The sequence below is a fragment of the Cariama cristata genome, unplaced genomic scaffold, assembly GCF_000690535.1.
Source record: "Cariama cristata isolate BGI_N322 unplaced genomic scaffold, ASM69053v1 scaffold7334, whole genome shotgun sequence".
NCBI classification, from domain to species: Eukaryota; Metazoa; Chordata; class Aves; order Cariamiformes; family Cariamidae; genus Cariama; species Cariama cristata.
The window spans coordinates 72,489-88,037 of record NW_009614685.1 but is presented as its reverse complement, the minus strand read 5'-3'; the positions used below and the strand labels follow the sequence as shown (position 1 = coordinate 88,037).

Sequence of the window (15,549 nt, the reverse complement as noted above, 5' to 3'; positions counted from 1 at the left end):
TGAGAAAATCAGAGTCATACAGACTCATTTCAGAAAGATACATCAGGTATTTGACAAGGTTCAGCATGAAGCTTGGTTGTGGGTTTGTTGTTTTTTTTTTTCATGTGGACAGTTATGACTTTGTTTTTATCAAAGGTAATTTTTGTATTTTTTACTCAACAATTTACAGTTGTTGGGAAATACATGATAAAAAAGTTAATTCTACTGTAAATATTGTGAAGCGTCGACCAGTAAGAAAGTAAAAAGAGTTGGGAATCTCTGCAAACATTCAAAAAATTGTTCTTCTGATTCTCCAAAATTGGGTGTTGCTGCAGGGTGTGTCTAAAAGAAAAGCAGAGCTTGTGAATGTGACTTTTTAAAAATACGTCTTTATCACCAGACTGTAGTCACAGTAATTATGTGTGTTCCTTCCTAAACGTTGGTCAGCTTCATTCAAGGCCAGTTTGCCTTTTTTCATAGTAGATGTTGGGGGAAAAAATCAACTTCGTATCAAGATGATCATCTTCGTTACCTATTTAAAGTAATTGGTATGAAGAACTCTTTGACTGCATCAGCTGCAGTGTGACTTCTTACAACGCCCAGTCTTTTTTAAGTGTTGCTTCAAGACCTGTATAATTGAGACCCTTAAACTTTTCCATTCTGTTTACTGTATGTCTGTTTTTCAAGCCAACAGGTGTAATGAATTTTCAGTTTAAAAATTAATTTGATGTTGCCACCATATGGCTCTGAAGGTTGAGAGGATATGGATTAAATGAATAATGGCTCAAAAATAGATTTTTGACTTAAGTTACAGGCTGATGAATAATCTTATTTTAAATCAAATTACAATCTGATTAGAAGAGGTTGTTATTGCTGAGGTTGTGATTTTCTGTGTAGCTGAAGGGAAAATAATTATGGCTGGTTAGTTTCTGGGAATGTCTGCAAAGAATATCTCTTTAATAAATCAACAAAAATGGTAGAATTTCACTAATCATTACCTTTAAGCTATTCTAGGAAAAACTCCATGAATTAAAAAGTAAATGTTACTGTTTAAGTAGCAATGAGCAAAATACTCCATCACTAATGCAATAAAAATAGCATCCTGCTTACTGTTAAGTGGGGTTTTTTTCTATTAGATATTTTTATTTTGGTCTCCATTATTTGCTAGAGTTACCAACACTTGAGATGAGCTGCTTTTGGAGGTGCTGAGCTTTTTAGTGTTGGCTACAGCTCAGCATCATTCTAGAGGATAACTTGAATACAGAGTTTCAGTAAGCGAAGCCAAAACTTTTCTAGTTCATCTTGGTTATTGTAAAAATGTGTTATGTTAATTTTACGTTTTCTTCAAATGCCAAGGTTAAGTTTGTATTCCGGAGATAGTACTGAAATTACTAAAGAAGTAAGCCTGTGATTTCAGTGAAGCTGTTTCTGACTCATTTGGTGTAGATTAGATTAAAACTATGCCTTGTTCATAGAAAGTCTGGAAAGTTGTAGCCGGAGCGTTCTTGTACAACTCATATGACTGATATGACTACTCTTTTTTTTCTTTCTTTTCTCCTTTCTAGGGGCAGTACAGGCCCTCTGACTTGTTGTGTCCAGAGACATACGTCTGGACGCCTATTGAGCAATGTCTCCCCCTGCTTGAGCACTCAAAATACTGTAGATTCAACCAGGACGTAAAAGCAGGTAAGTTTACAAGTAATGGTAGGCCTATAAATTGTCTGTCTTGTTTTTATAATGTATTGGTATCATCTGCTGCTGAAGCATTATGGAAATATTATCTGTAAAGGACAAAAAGTGTAGAATTCCCAGGTCCAGCAAACCTGAACAAATAGAGTTCTATAAAATAAGCAATGCAAATTTTACGTACGTTCTGTTTTACAGGCTATGTGTAGTTCAAAATTAATACATATTGCTGCCTTTCAGATAATTATATTTGTTATTCTGTGCATGAACAAAACCGATCGAATAATTGTTCCTCCCTTACATTCCAGTCGGGTGAAGCATAAAGAAAGGAAATTAAAATCAATACAGGAAAGTGAAAGGGCTGGAGAAGCTTAAAGGCATCAAGTGCTTTTGTTAAGAAACAAACTGGAAGATTTAGTTTAACAATCTGCCAGTGAATTTGAAGAATGCAACGAACAGCAGAAGCACCTTAAACATCTTGAAGTAGATGGGACATAGATTTTTACATTCTGTAAAGCAGATTCTTAGTGATTTGCCAGCATAGAATGGTTGAAAATACTACTGACCAGAACCGAATGCGGTAGTGATACTGTAAAACAATGCAGTCAAATAGAAGATAAATGTACTGGCTTTAGCTGCTGACTTTGTGGGCTGATTGCAGGCCTCAAGGAAGCTGTGTTAGAGAATGCTTGGTGTGGTGCTTGGGTGGAAAGAAAAAACAATTAACTTTTTTTATTAATTGCAAATTGCTGGTTATCCTCTTCTGGAAATTTTCTCTTTCTCCACTGAATAATTGAGAAAAGTTGTGGTATTATTCAGAGATGTCAGTGATTAAGCTCAACAGTATATAACACCATGGTTTATTTCTAGCCATCAAAATACAGTTTTGCCTGTCTCTGAGTTTGAATAGTCTTCAACAGCTGCTTGCTTCTTTTTGCTTTTCATGGCTGTAGTTTAATACAATTTTCATTTTCTAGCCAGTTAACTGTTAACTGTTGGCAGGGCAGGATGTGGATAAATGAGAGGAATTTGAACAGAGATGACCACTTAAGCAGGATTGTGAACTTCTGGAAAAGTTTCTTGAGTTCCTTGCTTTTTCTCATCCTGTGCGTTTTACCATTTATCCTGCGAGTTGGTTGCTCAACTGGAACACTAAAACAATAATTAGAAGAACTACAATAATGAGATTCAAATAAATTTCTAGATATAGATACTGATTTAAAAGTTTTAGTAGAATTAGCTTAAGTGTTCTGTGCAAATAGAGAATCTTCTTTAGGGATTATGCAGGTAGCCGTGCGATGCAGTGGGAAATAGACTGGGGAGCGTGCTTGGATGCTCTTTGGAAAGAGTATTTATCACCATGGGAAAAGCTCAGTGTGTAAGAGATTTAAACGGTGGCACATCATGTCTTGATCAACTAGAATCGTCATTAGATTGGTGAGAGGAAATTGGAAGAAAATTACAAAGGTAGGAGGAAGAAGAGAAATGGTTTTGGGGATCACTGGTGTTCAAGATAATCTTCTTATTCAGAAAGAAAAGAGTGCATTCATTTAAGCGCCAAAATGACAGCTAAACTACTGCCTTTGAAGGTGTTAACCCCATACAAGCAAAGGGACATCGTCTTCTCGATTCTGTGAAATTCTTTTGGCATACCACGCATTTGGAAACTGCAGGATATAAAACTTTGCATCATTATCAGCACAGAATATCTCACTCTAGACACTACTGGAACTGTGACTCATGTCCTGTGGTTTAAGGAAATTAAAACATAGCTACACGTTGAAATGCCCTGGACCTGCTGTGAGCTTATAGTTGTTTGAGGTTTAAGTAGTTGCTAGCTCTAAGGAAGCTATTTCTCAACAGTAAAATCACTTTCCTTCTTACTTCTTTACTCTCTACAATGGTCAGTACTATGAGTTTAATGAAGCTACAGTGAGTTTAAAAAAGAGCAATAGGAATGACTGTGTGCTTTATTCCTCTTGAATCAGCTTCCTATAATACTGCCCATAATTATGTCAGTTAAGTAGGTCATGATTTATCAGGAGTGAGACTTCCGATGTAGAAACTGAGGGCAATAACCAGATCCAGTAAACAACTGGGAGAAATAATGGGATTTGCATTGCTGCCTGGGACAATAAAACAGTCATTGGAAATGGTCATCTTCTAATATGTCTGTAATGTCAGAAACTTTCTGAAACACTACCTCACGCTAGTTTGTTCATCATGTTTGGCAATTTTTGAACTTCTTTACCCTCCCTTTAAAAAGAATAAAAAAATTTACCTCATAAATTTACCAGTTGCAGGTTCTGAAAATGCATTATAGAACAGCAGCAAGTGCTGTTTCAGGAGAGGGTGCTGTGTGCTCTGACCTTCCAAGTCTCTGCAATATGAAAAGGATTTCTAAGTATTCATACACATTACACTGCAGAGCTCCTTCCTATAATCAGATTTATTTTTTCTTCCCTGAAAAAAAGAAAAAAAAAAAAAAGAAAAAAGAGAGGCTCACAGAAAGTAGCAAAATTTTTCTAAAGTATCAGAAAATATTAACTGATATTTGCAGAGGATTTTTGACAGTTTTGCATTATGTGGTTGTCCCAAGTCTGAGCATTTTCAAATGGTTTTAAAGTGTGTTGTTTTTCATCCCCTTCTCCTCTGATGTCTAGTACTTTTGTTAACAGTTGGAGAACGAAGAAGAGAGGACAGATAAACTCTTTATATCACAGAGAAAAGTCTAAAAAAAGTGCCTAACAGTTAGTAACTTAAAAAAGCAACTGTAAGAACCATAATAACTTTTGATTGTTTAGGATGGCAAATCCTGGGCACCTAATGTTTGATATAGGTCCAACTCTTTGATTACACTGGCCAGAAGTAGTAGATTCAACCTTACTTAACCTCAAAACACTCCAGTCGTACAGAGACAATGATGAGGTCTTGTGCCAGCAAACACTCAGGTTTGATACGTAAATAAACTGCTAGTAGGCTTTTTATGTGCAGTTCCTAACATGTATTGAGGAACATATGTTACTTCAGAAAAAATAAATGGTATAGCAACACTCAGGCAGCATTCATGGCTGAAAGGTCATGTTTGTCAAGTATTCTTGCTTTTATAAATTACCAGTTTTGCCTAAATTACTCATGCCTCAGAACAGATTTTTCATTTTTGTTGTCTGTTCAATTTGAAAAATTCAGCAGACCTGACATCATCTTATAAATGAGAGATGTTTATTAGGATTCTGATGTGTTTATTATTAACCAGTGGACAGTCATTTACTTACAAATAAATAAGCAGTTAGTGAGGCAGGGCAGTAATGGAGGCTTTGGATACCGATACATTCTGAAAACTGAGATAGTGCTAAACTTCATTTAACAGGTCGTTAGCTGTAAGTACAGCCGGAGTTATGTTAAAGAAAAAAGAAGTTAATTAAAAGATTGCTCTGCAGATAAGTACTTGTTAGTGACTTTGACAACATATCAAAACTGATGAGCAAAATTCAGTCACATGATAGCGTCTGCTGAAAGATTCCTGGGCATGGTCTGTCTGTCATACTAGTTAACTTCCTCCTCAAAACTGATCTTTAGGGTTTCACTTCACTGGTACTTTCACTAACAGCTTTTCCCATGGACAAATGCAGTATGAAAAGAATTATAAATAATTTACTCGGTATCCTGGCAGTACTTTTATGCTTCCACTTTCCATTTTTCTGAGACTAACCCAATGACATTACTTTTTTTTCTAACATCTTTTGAGATTTTCAGGTTGTTGCTCCTGAGAGAAACCTATGAAAAATGTCTTCATGAAGTACAATCTTTATGAAAATTACTTTTGGGAGGGTAATTAAATTAGTGGGAAACTTCAAATCTTTCTTGCCATCAGCACTGGACTGTCAATACCTTTAAGAAGCAACTTCAGATAAGGGCAGATGCAATCCCAATCTAAAGCAGTGGCTTCAAAGCCTTCATAGTTTTATAGCCTCCTGACTGTGTCACATAACGTGGGGTGTACATTGTGCCAGCCAGAGTGAACAGGGTGCTGTTACCCGAGTGAAAAAGCTGTGCTGGATCCAAATTGCTAGGCATGGCCCACAGCAATCTCAGTGGTGGAAGCTACTTTGAGCAGCAGCTTTGAGTAGTGCAGATCAAAAAGGACTTTAATGCTTTTTTTTTTTCCTTGACTGATTCATTTGCTGAAGTTGATAAATTGGCTAAGCTAATACACATCTGTTCAACTTCCTGTGTATCTAATAATAGAGTGAAATCAAAATGGAATTGAATGGAATACATTAATTAAAATGAATGTACTTTCTCCAGTGTTGAAAAATACACGTAACAAAGGCACACGTAGACTCCTCTGTGTTGGCTTTATGTGTTCACTTTTTGCTCTTTGCTCCAGAGAGTATCGTCTAACAGAAACCATGATGGGTGCAAAAGGGTGGTATAAAGAAAGAGAGAAACACTTCTGGTTTGTCTCGTCCATTATAGTAGTAGACTAAGTTGTAGTCTCTTAAGAGACTAAATAGTAATAGAGTAAACTGATTAAACTGTATTAATTTTTTTGTAAACATCACAGCACAGGACAGTTTCGAAGAGGGATCTAAGGAAATATATTAGTAATCTTTTAGAGTTCATGGAGCAGTCTTGCAGCATGAGAGGTGTAGGAGAAATGAAGAATATAGGGAGACACAAAGGAGTTTCCTTCAAAAACAGATAAACTGATCTGGCACATCAGGTCCCATAGTCAGAGGCAGAACTTGCATTACTGCCTGTCGGTGCTAGGAATGAAGGTGGGGGTGAAACAGACTGTGGAAATCTTTAGAAGTGAGGTTGGTCTGATGTGATCGGGTGTGGGTGGCTGGTAGAGACATGCATGGAAAGACGGGGAAGTAAATTTTGCAGTAGTTCATATAGGTAGAACAATGAGAAGAAGGACTTGACAAGAACAGAGGAAAGCTGTTGAAATAAATAGTGATAGGATTAAAACTTGAAAATCTAGATAGATTTTGTAGAGATGAATAAGAAAAGCTGTTTTTCAGATAGACTATGTAGAAAGAACCTAGATGTCAAAACCTGAAGAGATTACAAAGCCAAAGCCATGTGTCAGCAGAAATTTGTCAGTGCCTAACAATTCAGCAACCACCTTCTTCTCATTGTTCTTGATGCAGACCAGACTTTGCATCTACCACCTCCACACAGCAATAAAAACCTTGCTTCTTCCAGCAGAGGAGTGGAAGTCCTTAGAAGAATTTAGGCATTAGACTATTTCCAGCTGGTCTCAGCCAAAATGATGGTAGGCATTGGAATCAAGAGAAGATAATTTGTCTTTTCTGTGCTTTTCAGTGATCCGCCTGCAGCCACCTAGGAACTAGTAAGGCTATGTCTATACAAAAGACAGATGTTGAAATCCAAAAAGTCTTATAAATTACCTCATGTTCACATACAAGTCTTAACTGTCTGAAAAAAAACAACCACCAAAACAACACTAAAATCAGTGCCTGAACTCTTGTTTCCAGGAGTATGAGCTAATGATCAATGCCAGAGTCCTGGGACACTACACATACCTACATAGAGGTCAGAATTTCAAGTGAGAGTCTCACTTCAAGCTCACAAGAATCACTCTGTAAAGAAAACCCATTCAATGTATTACCTTATGAACAGAGTTGATACCAGATCACTGTTTTTTGAGTTACTGAACTAAAAAAAATTGCTTAAGACTTCCAGTCTTTTTCTGTAGTAGACTTGTAACTTTTATTGCAAGTTTTTACCAGATTTTTAAACCTTCTAGGAATACAAGCTGAAAAAACTTTTTTTTTCTTCAGAAAAACATCTTTCTCGCATATTACAGAACTAAGAAAATTTTCACAGCTTTGCTGCATTGTTATTCTGCTGCACGTAGTAAGCTAGAGTAGCAGCATTCCCAGTATTCGGTATCTTCTGAATCCTCTTATTAGCCACTTGGTTATGCATCTTAATGCTTCTTACAAGAAACTGAGGGTTATTAGTTCTAGTAAATAAAACTTAGAATTCTTATCCAGAAATCTGCAGGCTTAGGCAATTACACAAAACTCTGTTTATTTTAAAAATGTATTTGTGTGCATAGTGCTTTCACTAGAAAAATAATCTGTCACAACTGTTTCAATAACCTTGATTTCTAGTGCTGTGTTTTTTCAAAACATTTAATTTTATGTACAATTTAGATACTATTCTTTACTAATAAAAAGGGCGTAATTCAAACATTTTACATTTATTGTGTATGGAACACAAGTGTATTGTTGTTTGGTTGGGTTTTTTTCCCTGTCAAGTACAGAGGCTGTTTAATTTTAAGATATATTTAAAAAGTATAGTGGATTAGTACGATACTGGTCTTACTCCTCCTCCCTCTCTTAATGGAAAAGCCATGATCACATATTTGATTCCGTAAAGTGAACTGCGGTTGCCATTTGGTCACATCTGATAGTTTAGATCCCTGGCAAAGTGATGTATACGTGTAGTGTTGCATCTTTGAATCTAGTCAGATGGATTAGTGCAAAGGACAGTATGCATTAATTTTTATAAGGGAAGTGTGATACGGAGTAAAGTTTATAAGGATAAATGCACTGAAGTTCTTGAGACGATGAAAATGTAGTCACAAAACTATCACAGATGGAAAACATTAAACAAATTGTTTAGAACTGTGCAATCTTCTGATTAGGGAGAAATTGCTAGTCTGCTCTAAAACAACTGCTGTTTATAATTTTTTAAAGATATGAGGTTGTCTACTTTGGAGAGTTAGGAAACTGTTTAAATAAATTCTGATAGATTGTGAACTAAATTCTTCTAAAGAACTAACTTTCTACTACCTTACGAGAGCTACAGGTAATCAGTTTTAATTCTATAACCAAGAAAAAGACAGACGTATCAATTATTACTAGCATTTCCTCTAGAAGAGACACGTCTTACACATTTGTATCTGTTCCTAATTAAGTTTGTAAACACTTAGAATAGTCAAAATGCATATTTCTAAATCCAGTGTGATCCTTGAGCATAAAAGACATTTAAACAATTAAGACAGTGCCAATAAGGTGTAGCCCGGCAAATTTTTCCCTCACGTGCAGTTTTAGCCTCATGTACAAAAATATACTCAAATATTCCAGTGCTTCTGTAATAAAAAGGTAATGTTATTAACTTAATTTGTGAGTCCTAAAGAACTGGCAGTGCATAAATTGGCTTGTGGATTAGAAATTACACTGAACCATCAACTCTGCAACAGAGTCTCCCAGAACAATCAATTGCAAAGACAGAAAGGTCTTTAAAATGTGATTTGAAGTATGGTCATAATATAAACTCCGTTTTGCATTGTTCTAGCAAACCTCAAACTTTGCTAAATATTTGTGATTTAAAAGTTTGTATTTATTGCTATTTTAGATATATCTACTTCTGACATACATGTAGTGGAGTAAACCAGTGCCCCTCAAGACGACTTCTAGTGTAGTTCATGAAACGTTTGACTTGGACTTCAAAATTCCCCAAAATATGTTTTAATCCAAAATGACCATCATAGAGATTGTGTAACAAACAGATGTATTTTGAAATTACATAATTTTTTGAGGACCTTGCTTGAAAAATAGAGATATCCTGGCATACTTCTCCTCGCATTGAAGAAATGAATCTTAGATGGTTGTGTGCTCGAGATACTCCTTTGCCATTTGAATGTTGTGATATTTCATTTTCTGGCAGAATAATTCTGCTTTTTTTTTTTTTGACTGGAACAGAAGGGAACTCATTAGTTGGTGAAGATTCAGGGGAATGTGGGGAAGGGCAAGGACTGCCAAATCTTGTAGGAATCATTTTCCATACCCGGAAGGTGTTACAAACACAAGACTAGAAATTAAAAGTTAAATAAAGTGGGATAACTAGAGAGATCATGCAGATTTATTTCATACCGAGGATAACTAGCATATGGGATTTGTTTCAAGATGTGATAAAAGTTAAAAGCTGTAATGAGGCGCAGATACAGAGCAGCTGTGGAAGCCACACCACAGGCATGTGCTGAGTCCCGGCTCGGCCACACGCTACCAGCCACCACGGCAAACTGCTTCCAGGGTCAGACCTTTTGTAACCATCCTCGGTGCCTCACAACATGTTTACTCTCTGCTCTGGTGACATCATCCCGACTTTTCACATGGAATGTAATTGATTCCATGTTTGAATTAATTTAGCCAGTAAATTGATTGCTGTAATCTGATTTATTTAGCTGATAAGCTACTGCCAATTGCTTCAATTTTGCCTATTTCATGGAATGCTTGCATTTGTAATTCTCAGCTTGACTCTTGTATCTGTGGGGTTTTTTCTTCCTTCTCATATATCAATCTTAATGAGGACTTTGCCCTTCTTTTTGAAAGATCCTCCTAGTGCTTTCTGCCATTCTCACTTCTATATGGTTCAAATACTTTAATAAGTAGTATTTAATTCTTTTACTCTTTCAGATTTTTTTCCTGTTCCCATCCCATTTTTTGGAGCTGTAACTCCCTAAAGCATAACCCTGTAACTTTTGTCTTTTGTACTATCTTTTATTGAAGCATTTTATGTCAAGCACTGGAACAGGCTGCCCAGGGAAGTTGTAGAGTCACCATCCCCGGAGACATTTAAAAGGAACGTAGATGTGGTAGTTTAGTGGTGGTCTTGGCCATGCTAGGTTTGTGGTTGGACTCGATGATCTTAAAGGTCCTTTCCAACCTAAATGATTCTATTTATTCCATTGGTTTTACTGTCATTGTAGGCTTGGGGCTCAGTACTGCATTTTGCTGTCTGCTTGAAGTGTCATTAAAACCTGTGATTAAAAGTCCCTGGAAGTCTGGTTGAAAGTGGAACTGCCTCCTGGGGAACCTTCTTGGGAAAGTCTGAAGTCCTTGTTAGTACCCCTTGACTATCAGCTGGCTTGGGGACAGTCCCATGGGAAGATCTTACTTCAGAAAAAGAAACAAAGCTGCCAACATTTTTTATTCTTGCATAAATGTGATGAAAAGAAGTATATGGAAATATATTTATAAAAAAGGATTTAAAAAAACATGCAAAATTGCTAAAATTCCCTTTATTTTAATTAATATTTCTATCTCAGTCACAAAGAATTTTTTTAATTCCCTGGAAGCAAGGTTATAATCCAGAGGGTGATGGTAGCCTATTAAAGTTACAAAATGTGTTTTCTTAAGTTGTTTGTGCAATGCAAAATGACTTTAAAATATATAAATTGAGGCAATAACACTATTCCTCCATTGTTAGCTGTTGTAAAATTAATTTGACCTAAAAAATAAAGTCCGAGACAGTTCTGCATGCCATAAATGTCAGCTTTGCAATCAGTGGAAGTTGCAGAAATTCAGATACTGGGAAGGACAGTCACGATTTGCTCTCACAAAGGCACGAAGGTCAGTATGTTGTCTTAGGCACTGTTCATGCTACAAAACGTTGTAGTTAGAAAATTAATGATTTTAGTGGAGTTAAGATTTACCCAAGAAGCCAAATACTCACTGAATTACAAGGTATTTTAGCTAGCAGTTGAAATAAAAATGCAGTTTATGTAGTGTTTCTGTTTTTTCTTATGCAAAATATGTTCAGGAAATAGGTGGAATAAGCTGTTCTTTTTGAGATGTGAGTGTAGTTACTAGTTTTAAAGTTCTACTAGAGTTAATAATGAGGTAAGCATTCTGTGTTTATGTATGAATAAATATTTTTCTTATTTTTCATAAGAAATATATGAAATATTTCATTCATCCCTAATAGGAAGTGTTCGTGTGACAGTTGCTTTCCATCCCTCATCTTTTCTATTCAAGATGCATCCCTAATTCAGTATTCTCAACTTTTAATTCACAGGTTTAATGACATATTTAATGTGTCTCTCCCAACAATTACTGAGTCACTTTTGATGATGTTCTTGAGATGACGGTACCTTATTAAACTCTCTGGAAAGATACATAGGCAGTTTTAATTCTCTGTTAGTGAATGAATTAAAGACTTGCTTTCATTTGCTGTTTCCAAGTGCTCGTTGGATTTTGACCATGATTTTCCCTTCTGTCTTTAAAGAGAAATGAGCAGCTCAAAATACAGAACATTCTTCTGTTGTTCTGACTACCTTGGATACTTTGAGGTACAGAAAAACTCAGCTAACAAAGGTTCTGAGGAGCACAGGGGAGATATATCTGATACAGGATAGAGCTTGGTCAGGCTCATCAGTGCTGAGCCAGAGCAAATAAACCTTCCCAGAACCAACATGATTAGAATCCAGCATTAGAAATGAGTGCAAAGTCTGGCAAAAAATTAATTATAAGCATTGAATGAGCTTGTAAAACTTTGACCTAGGTGGTTTGGATCTGCAAAACTACCTTGTGCAGTCTTCTGATTGCCTGGGTGCTGCAGTCGCAGAACCTGGTTTAGGGAGAGTCTGCAGGGCCGTGCACAGGACTGAGCGGTACCTGCTACAGTTCTGCTTCTGGTCCTTGTGTGCATGCGGCATTTAAACTGAAGGCATAATGGAAAGTTGACTAGATGACTGAAAAGGGTATTTAAAACATTAAAAAAAAGAAAAAAAACAAAACAAAAAAACCTGCAAAAGCGTCCTAGGTATGCATTTAATATTCTTCATTGGCAATTCACATTCTCATTTCTTGTATCTGAAGCCATCAAGTATAATATCAGAGATACAACTTCAAAAGAATTGACTAGTTCATTTTGTCTTCTGGAAGGGCATCTAAAAGTGAAATAGTTACCTTTTTTTTTCTTTTGGTCTTAGTGTTATTGACTTTGGAGGCTCTGGATACTGTTTTTAGATGGGAAGTTGTTCAGTCTCATTTAACTGACAATTTCCCAGGTACTACTAGGTTTTTTTATAGTGGATCCCTGAAAAGCAAGTCTTTGGAGAAACATCAGTATCATTTAAATCTAGGCCTTTGGTAGCTGTTTCTCACTCACCATATTTCAGGATAATAAATTGAGGTAGGTTAGAATAATTGTATTATATGAGAGCTCCTCATAAATAAACCAGGAATTTTATACTTATTGGTTTATGTGCATCTCTTTCAAATGTGTCCAAAACAGCAGGCCATACTTGGATTTTTGGTGTTAGGCAATGTAGTCAAAGGATTCTATTTGCAGGTAAGCTGGAAGCCTTTGCAGGTTGCTGTGAATTACAGCTGAAAACGAGAACTGCTATGAATTGCTGTATTCACAGGAAATGTTTTCCATTGGCCCCTATTCATGTTTACTACTAGAATAATAAGAGTCAAAACACAATGAGTTATTGTTTCCGTGTGGCACAGCAGGGTTAGCGGATTTTGAATGCGTTTTGTCAAGTGACTAGTCTGCTTGCTTCTCCAGATTGAATTGCAAATCATAAACCAGTTGTATGATTTCAGGCACGAAGCCCAAAAGTTTTGTTGAGAAGATGTCTTTAGGATTTACCCATGTTGCGTCTTCCTGTCTTTACCCGTTTTACGGTTCCCTATAAGTTATACTTTTAAAACTGTAATTCTTCTGTCTTCAAGTTCTAGGGATCATCGATAATAATTTGATAAGGTGCATTTTTCTCCTTAGAAACATTCTCTTTTTGAACAATAATTTCAAAAGTTCTGATTTTTTTTTCTTGTTGAAAGTAACTGCAAAGAGTTGGCGACAATAATTTCAAAAGTTCTGATTTTTTTTCTTGTTAAAAGTAACTGCAAAGAGTTGGCAGATTGAGGTTATCCTGAGCGTTTTACTGTACCTCCTTTGTGGCTTGTGCTTTCTGGTTTTAATTAAGAATTCTTTTTATTGAATGTTTTTGTTGTTGTTTATGCTTCGTTTTGACTGTACTCTTATTTTGGTTCAAGTTAGTATTTTTATACCCCAAGGCATACTGGTCTTTAAGATTTCTTAATGTATGAGTCTAGTATGAGTGAAGCAACATGAGAAAAAGCACATTTCAACTCACTGTTTTATATAAATATTGCCATTAATGGGTATTGCTTATCTTGTCACTGTCTATTGTCTATTTTGTTTTTGAGGATGAATTCTTATGCTTTTCTGGTGAACAGAAAGAAATAATGCTTTAAATTGAGTAAGAAACAAGCTTAAATTCAAAGGTCAGATACATTAGACTTCTGACTGAGGTGGAAACGTTTTTTTATGTCCAGTAACTAATATCTCCTATATTTCAGACATAAAATTTGAAAAGATACTTTGTTTCTTTCTTTTAAAGTTTCTTTGTTTTAAAATCATCGATCATTAACTCTGACAAGGTCATGTAAACCAGATGTAGCTTTTCTTTAAAAAAAAATTCAACAAGGCTGTAGTGTTTCTCAAATAAATTAACATTGCTGTAGTGTAACCAGCAAGGGATGGGTGCTTCTTTTGATAATTTTTACACTTGTTTTGAAAGCTCGGGTATCATGAAACTTTTTAACTCCTTGTAAATTGAATTTTAAGTCCGTTATTTTTCTTTGATTTGGAAAATGTGAGCACTGTGTTAATCTTTAAGAACGATGCAAGGTCTAACTGCTTCAAAATTGACAATTAAAACCCAAGAACAACTTGAAACAAAACCAAAACCCAAGCATGCCCTTTGGGCTGTCACTCTGAAAATACAGCAGTTGTCAAGTGTTAATCTTTGTACATATTTTTTCTGTGGATTTAATGGTTAGAGGTAAAAACAGTTTTTCTGAGATTCCATTTTTAAGCAAAATGGAAACTAATTTATAATGTGAGATATTTACGTGGGAGTTTCCTTCAAAGACTGCTTCCAAAGCGAATCACAGGTTTCAGTTAATGGCACAGTTTTAAATACCTTAAATTTTGAATTAGGACTGGTTCTTTGCCTGTTGCCTGCCTTTCTTCCACTGTTTCATCCTGCTATGGAGAAAAAAAAATAAATCCAGATTCTCTGTGTAGCATGGATGCAGAAGCATGAAGTCAAGATAGCCAAATACTTTCTTTGTTCCAGGGGTTTAAGTAGCATTTAAGGAAACTGAAACTTATGATCAGAAACAGCATCCTTTCAGAGTTTAGCAGCAGTGCCACATTTCTTTTTTGAATTGGAAATACCAGACCACAGTAAGGCTTCTTACTAATTCTGAATCTATTCTGTATCAGAAAATGTAAGAAGTATTTTCCTGTGAGTAATGTGGGCGTTTTTTTAATTGACAGTTGTCCTTTTCCCTATTTAAAGAATAAGTCAATACATTTGTCACTTATTTTTAATTATTTCTTCACTTATTTTCTTGACAATGAAAAAACGTACTTTAAAAATAATGTTAGCTTGCTTGCATCTCTAGATTATACCCCTGACAAATTGTAAAATGTCATGTTCGTGAGGAATATATTAAAGGGGATGAGGGAAGAGTTACCATTGACTTGGCACCTGTCACGCACGGCTCTGAAGAGTAGCAGTACAGAACACTACCATTGCAGGCTGTCTTTCCAAATCAGTATTGATCAAAACCAGTTTAACCCAAATCAGCCAGCACTGAAAAGCTGGTTTAGTAATAGTTTGCTACAAAATCTTTTGAACCATCACACTTCTTTCAATGTGATGTTGGCTCCAAGCCCGTGTAGAGTTGCAGCAGGCAGTTGCAGAGCTTGCTCTCCGCTCTTTGAGTCTTAGTTGTACAGCTTTGCATGTGCTTACTTGGCTTTCTGACCAGATGTAGCTGTTTTTCACTTCAGCTTATATTAGGTAGTAATAATAAAGATTAATACACTTGGAGAATAAAAATATTTGGATATGGGCTTCCCAAAATAATTTTATAACAATGCTAATCGATTCCTACACTCTAAGAAAAAAAATGAGAACATGGAACTTTGAATTTCTGTGTAAAAGCATGCTGATGCCCATTTTGCTATTAGTGCGAATAAAAATGGTGAAATAATTCCTCCTTATTTTATGTT

At 35.8% G+C, this 15,549-nt stretch overlaps 1 protein-coding gene across 1 annotated transcript in view; it reads left to right on the top strand.

Moving 5' to 3' along the window:
• ATE1 (arginyltransferase 1) overlaps positions 1–15,549 on the top strand; it is a 59,144-nt gene that overhangs the window by 37,240 nt on the left and 6,355 nt on the right. The window contains exon 4 of the mRNA XM_009699518.1: positions 1,545–1,665. Within this exon, the coding sequence (XP_009697820.1) occupies positions 1,545–1,665 (121 nt within the window). The remainder of the gene's footprint in view (positions 1–1,544; positions 1,666–15,549) is intronic.